The following is a 7016-nucleotide window of genomic DNA, read 5'->3' as shown; positions in this document are numbered from 1 at the left end:
TGATAATCTTTACATTGTTTCCATGCTATACATGGATCAAAGTTGAATGTGTTGGAAGAGAAAAAATACTTGAGGAGAAAATAAAGTATTAGAGATAACAAAATTATGTAGTACATAAGACACTTTTAAAAAAAATTGAAGGCAATAGACTTTGGTCTTAACTTCACAGTTGGATACAGATGGTATTCTCTATCACAGATGGTCTAAAATTGTCCCTGATTAATGTACTGATGGAATGAGCAAGTCTATTAAGGTTGATTATCACCTCCATGTTGCTGTTAGGTTATACAATATTCTTCTGGTTCTGCTCATCTCGCTCATCATTAGTTCATGCAAGTCTTTTCAGGGTTCTTTGAAATCCCATCCCACCTGGTTTCTAATAGAACAACAGTATTCCATAACATACATAAACCACAAATTGTTACCATTCCCCAGCTGATGGACATTCATTTAATTTCCAATTCTTTGCTCCCATAAACAGGGCTACTATGAATATTTTTGTACAGTGATGTTTTTACCCTTTTGCATGATCTCTTCAGAGTATAGACCCAATGGTGGTATTGTATTGCTGGATAAAAAGATATGCACATTTTTATTTCCTTTTGGGCATAATTCCAGATTGCTCTACAGGAAGGTTGGATGAGTTCACAGTTCCACCAACAATGTATTAGTGTCCCACATCCCTTCCAACATTGAACATTGTCCTTTCTGGTCACACTGACCAATCTGATAGGTGTTAAGATGGTACCTTAGAGCTGCTTTAATTTGCATTTCTCTAATTAGTAATGATTTAGGGCAATTTTTCATATGATTATGTATAGCTTTGACTTTCTCATCTGTAAATTACCTTTGCATATCATTTGCACTTTGTCAATTGGGGAATCGCTTGTTTTTTTATATAAATTTGACTCAATTCTCTATATATTTTAGAAATGAATCCTTTGTCAGAAATACTAGTTGTAAAAATTGTTTCCCAATTTACTACATTTCTTTTGATCTTGATTGTATTTGTGCAAAATATTTTTAATTTAATGTAATCAAAATTATCTAATTTGTTTTTAATGATATTTTCCATATCTTCCTTGGTCATAAACTGCTTCCCTTTCCATAGATCTGATAAATAAACTTGTCCTTGATCTCCTGGTTTGCTTATAATATTGTCTTTTATGTCTAAATCCTGTACCCATTTTGATCTTATCTTGGTATGGGGTGTGAGATATTGGTCTAATCCAAGCTTCTATCATACTAACTTCCAAAAATTCTTAATTTCTCTAAATCTCAGTTTCCTTTTCTGTAACATTAGGTGGTTGGACTAAATTATAACCATTATACTAGGACTCTAATCCATATTTTCTGAGTTGGTCTGATTAATCTGATGAGTACACAACTTAATTTCTATTAGAAAGATGTCCAGGAGTTCTAATGATAAACTTCCTAAGGTATGTCTAAAAGCACATTTGGAAGAATAGATTTCAAAAGTTTCTTTGAAAGACTTAGGTAGAACCCCATGGACTGAAATTTTATATTAGCAGTCAGCCCAGGAGGGGTGAAAAATTTTCAAAAGGGAAAGTTTATTCCACTATGCCTCTAGGTATTATTTCTTCTCCAACTGTACTTTCCTTGCTATATTTGTTAACCCATTTTTTTGCTATATTCTACTGAATTTGGGTGATATCTTGAACTTTTGAATGAATGCTGACATTAATGTGACATTATTGAACCTTCCAATATAAAATCCTATAATGCTACATAAATGAGTAACATAAGCACTTATTGTGGGGACAATATTATCTTACCATATGACCACAAAACAGTATAAAGAAGATAAGATTAGGGGTGGCTAGGTGGCGCAGCGAATAGAGCACTGGCCCTGGGGTCAGGAGTACCTGACTTCAAATCCGGCCTCAGACACTTAATAATTACCTAGCTGTGTGGCCTTGGGCAAGCCACTTAACCCCATTTGCCTTGCTATATTAAAAAAAAAACCCAATAAGATCATAAAATATCAATTCCCCCTGAAGGTCAAAGAAACTTAGAATTGCAGTGCCTTTGCTTTTCCTTCTTCTTTAATTGTTCTTTGTATTACATGATTTTGCTTTTCCTGTTTCATTGTGGTTGCTATTGTGCTATTGTTTGGGGAGGCAGGGGACATATTTAAGAAAAAGGTTAAAAAGATAATTAAGATTGTGTCTATCTGAAAAAATGAATCCAGCTAAACTTATTGAAACCAATGGAAAATCCCTAACACTTCCACAAAAGTGTTCCCCTTCCAAAACTTAGTTTCTTAAAACTGAAACTGAAATGCCAAATATACAAACAAAATTCACCTGTATTTTTCCTGCAGTTCCATTCTAGCTCTAGAAGTTTCTAAAATGAGCCTATAAGAAACACTTGTGAATCTTGCTCTAAGCACTTTCAACTAAACCTCTCTCAGTTTCTAACTTGCCTGTTTTTTGTTGTCACCTATTTATTTACCTAGTTTCAAAACCTCAGTTTTAATTTCTTTCCTCTCACTTCTACTTCATCTACTGTGCAGTTAATTGTCACCTTCCAAAGCATAATCTGATGATGACATTCTTCTGCTCATCAACTTTCATCTCTCTATCAGCTGTACAAGGAGACATTTGGACTCCAAATCTGCCATTCTGACTTTATTCTTTCTCCTCATGGTGATACACAACACCCTGGACACATTAGGTATAAATAGCCTGACCATTTCTGGGTTTCAAGGCACCATATATACAAATATTCTTACTCTTAAGCAGTAAAATCAAATGGTTGTCAACTCTCAAAGTCTTCCTGTATCTTTGATGAACCTGAAACACACTTGAAGTTGTTTGAGATTATTATGTTGATGATGGAGTGCTTTTGTGATTAATTGTAGTGAATGAATGGTGATGGAATATATAATTGAAAAATGAATGAACATGAAAAAATTTATTAAGTGCTTATTGTTAAACATGCTAAGTGTTGTGAATACAAATTTTAAAAATTAGATATTCCAAAGGAGCTATGTGCTAATTAAGGAAGATAAATATAAAATACTTTACATGGAAGACAAAAAGGCCCAGAAATCATAAGGCTTGAGAATCTGGGCAAATGCAAAGGTTTCTTAAGTCAGGTAATAATGTCCAGGGATCTGGAGGGCATATCATCAGGGTACTTGATAGAACCTAGATAATATTGGTATGAAGGGATGACATGTAGACTAAAGTCTGGAAGTCATCCATCTCAACAGAAGGCTTTAAGATGATTACTCTGAGCTTATGTTGGTGTAAATAGGCAAATTATTCTTCCTATTAGCCACTTCCATGTAGACTGGGCAATCCAGGGTCAAGAAGCAGCAAAGAAAAGGTAAGCAAGAAAGTGACTTCTTCTTGTCATTCTTTCTGCTGTGGGATCTAGAGTCACAGTATTTCTGGGGAAAGGGTAATTGGGAAGCCAAGGAAAAAGTACATCATTCTGTCATCCTTATGTAGTCTAAAACTGGAGGGAACATAGATGTTATTAAGCATCACTTGCTAGAATTTTCTGTGTGGGGGAACATTTTAAGAAGACTTTCTTCAATGCTCCCATGACATCCTTGTTCCTAAGACTATATATCAAAGGGTTAAGCACAGGTGTAATAATAGTATAAAAGGCTGACACTACTTTGTCTGTCTCAGGGGTATGGTAGGATTGAGGCAGCACATATGTATAGAATGCAGCTCCACAGAAGATACTAACCACAGTCAGGTGGGAAGAACAGGTGGCAAAGGCTTTCTTCCGGCCATCTGCTGAACGCATACGGTGGACTGTGAGCAAAATGAGAGAGTAGGAGGTAGAGACTATGGAGATAGGAATGAGCAACATTAACACACAACATATATACATAAGGGTTTCATAGAGGGATGAATCTGCACAGGATAATTTGAGCACGGCAGGAATCTCACAGAAGAAATGATTGATGGCTCGAGAACCACAGTAGGGAACATTCATTGTGATAGGTGTGAGAAGGAAACCATCCAAGGAGCCACCAAACCAGGAACCTCCAGCCAGCAGAAGACACATCCTGCGGTTCATGAGAACTGGGTATCTCAAGGGATTACAGACAGCCACATAACGGTCATAGGCCATGAGCCCCAAGAGCAAAAACTCAGAACCAATCACAGACAGGTAAAGGAAAATCTGAATTCCACAACCCACAAAGGAAATTGTTTTTTCCTCAGATACCATATTTATTAGAAGCTTTGGCACAGTGGTGCAAATGACGAGGGTGTCCATTATAGAAAGCTGGCTGAGCAGGAAGTACATGGGGGTATGGAGCCTGGAGTCCACTTGAATTAGAAATATCATAACTGTATTGGCACTTAGAGCCACCACAAATATGGAAAAGATTATAGCAAAGACCACTCCTGTGACCTTGTCATCCACAAGGAGGCCCACCAAGATGAAGTCCAAGGATAAAGTTTGATTTTCTGGTTTCATTGCCTCTGGGATAGGACCAATGCTCTAAGGATACAAGGATATGGAAATCAGGGAAGATGATGAAAGAGACTCAATTCAAGGGCACAAATTCTCCAGTAGTATCCTCTATGAATTCAGACCCTTTAGCATTAAGGAAATTATATAACATCAACTGTGAAATTTTTCAAATAGGTAAAGTTTTTGGATTTTCAGTATTCTTTCTCTTGGCAACTCAGAACCAATTTGTCATCCTCATTCTGCCAAGTTTAGTAGCCTAGCTACCACAGGAATAAAATAATCTAAAGAAAAAGGAATTCTCAATAGTATGTTATTGACTTAGTAAAGCACCCTTTTCAGGAATGCTGAACTTTGCTCAAGTTTCAAGAGAAAAGATTTCTCTTTCTGTCAAGGCTAACCCTTCCATATCTTCTGGCATGTTACTAACTGAAGTACTTGGGAAAAAGTCTACATATAGAGCTTCAATTTTTCTCCCTTCTAAAATCTCTATAATCTTGCTTCTGATCTCATAGTTCATCTGAAGCTATTCTCTTAAAAATTGCTAAATATCTCTTAATTACAATTTTAATAGTTTCTTAATCTTCATTCTTATTGACTTCCCATAGCATTTAACAGTTTCTTATCCTTAATACTTTCTTCTCTGGGTTTTCATAATAGTCTTCTCTTTCTTGATTCTCCTTCTACCTATCTGATCAATGTTCCTTGTCCCTCTTTAATATTATCATACTCACTAACTACAAGCATGTCCCCAAGGCTCAATCCTAGATCCTTCTCTCTTCTCCCTATATCTCTCACTTGGTGATATTACCTGCCTCCATGGGTAACATTATCACCCCTTTTAATATGATTCTTCCACTTCTAATCCTGAACTCTAGTCTCATATCACCAACTATTTATTAGACATTTTATCTTAAGCAACTTAGAGATATCAAAAAATCAGCATGTTCAAAAACAACTCATTATTTCCCCCAACCACCAACCCACATTGCTTTTCTGAACTTGTCTAATGTTGAGGGTCCTACCATCCTTCCAATTAACCAAGCTAGCAACTTTGGGGACATATATACACTTCTTGATCTTATCCTATATATTCATATATATTCAATCAGTTGCCAAAACTTCGCTGTTTCTACCTTCTCAATACCTCAATACATTCTCTTCTTTCCACTCATGCAGCAATGAGTATACTTAAGGTGTTCATCACTTCTTACCATGATGATTAAAATATACTTCTGATTTGGCTACATTTTCAAGTGTCTCTCAGCTCCAATTCATCCTTTATATAACTGTCAAAATGATTTTCCTAAAGTTCAGATCTTACCATGTCATGTTCCTACTCAATAAACTTCATTGTTCCTTATTATCTCCAGGATCAAATATCAGCTCTTTTGCCATTTAAGTCTCCTCACCATCCAACTGTTTCCTACTTCCTCTATTATTGCCCTTCAGCACACACTCTGTGGTTCAATCATGCTATCCCACTTGCTTTTCCTCACATACAATACTACATCTCCTGTCTTCATGCCTTTATAAATGGCCATTCACAGACTTAGAACAGTTTTCTTCCTAATCTCTGCCCCTTGAATTCTTTGGCTTCCTTTATCAGTAGTTCAGATACTGTAAGATCTGTAAGATCCTATTCCTGGTCATCTCAGTTGCTACTGCCTTCTTTTCTACTCCCCAACTTTTCTGTAGGTATACATACTAATGTACATACATATTATCTCCTTCCTTATGAGATAGGTCCTTGAAGTCATGGACTCTTTTAGTTTTTGTTTGAATCTCTGGTGCTTAGTCTAGTCATTGGATCATAATAAATGCTATTTGATCACTCTCCAGACCAATGATTGTCATAAATATGAATCTTTTCTTATTAAAAATGTAACTTTCAAAACAAAATCAAAACCTTTCCTTAACCATGCCTTCTCAGACGATCATTGTATTTCACTTATCTCCAATCACCACTAAACTTCTGTAAAGAATAGTCTATACTCACATGATCTATTCCTTTATGATTTCTAAGTTTCTAGTAAGATGACTTCCAGTTCTGTCAATCTATTGAAATTATTATTCCCTAATGCCAGTAATGACCCTTTATTTATCTAATCCATGAGCTTTCCCACAATATCAGTTCTCTTTGAGATTTTATCCTAATTGATATTTCTGACCTTTTCTTTCTAGATACTCTGTCTATTGCCTTCAAATGATACCACTCTGTCCAGGTTCTTCTAACATGTATGAATGTACTCTTTTGATAGCTTGTCCTGCTCTAAACTTCAAGATAGATGTGTAAGTGTCCTTCAAGATTTTGAAATATGAGTCTCTCTTTACAATTTTTCCCATGACAATTCTATCCACTCTCCTGTCTTTAAAGATAATTTCTTTGTAGATATTCCACAATTTCCTACAGTCTCTTCTACAAGTTGTACCTTGATAGCTAATCCTTCCTCCTGTATACTTTATTCTCCACCTGGATGTTCCAGCTGAAATTCAAATCCAACAAGTCAAACACTTAATTTTTATTTGGACATATCAAACTTCTCTTTCATCCT

At 35.8% G+C, this 7016-nt stretch overlaps 1 protein-coding gene across 1 annotated transcript; it reads right to left on the bottom strand.

Moving 5' to 3' along the window:
* Window positions 1-3507: 3507 nt before the first annotated feature.
* LOC141511506 (olfactory receptor 2T11-like) lies at window positions 3508-4473 on the bottom strand. Its single transcript, XM_074220661.1, has one exon. It carries the CDS (start codon window positions 4465-4467, stop codon window positions 3508-3510), a length of 960 nt encoding a protein of 319 aa, XP_074076762.1. The 5' UTR covers window positions 4468-4473.
* Between the last annotated feature and the right edge of the window lie 2543 nt (window positions 4474-7016).

This window comes from Macrotis lagotis, chromosome 2 (assembly GCF_037893015.1).
Source record: "Macrotis lagotis isolate mMagLag1 chromosome 2, bilby.v1.9.chrom.fasta, whole genome shotgun sequence".
In the NCBI taxonomy this organism is placed as follows: domain Eukaryota; kingdom Metazoa; phylum Chordata; class Mammalia; order Peramelemorphia; family Peramelidae; genus Macrotis; species Macrotis lagotis.
The sequence above is the reverse complement of the archived record's forward strand: the minus strand, read 5'-3'. Positions and strand labels throughout refer to the sequence as shown.

What these genes read in the sequence shown, in the direction of transcription:
- LOC141511506 (XM_074220661.1), bottom strand. Translation starts at nt 4,467, where the DNA reads ATGAAACCAGAAAATCAAACTTTATCCTTGGACTTCATCTTGGTGGGC.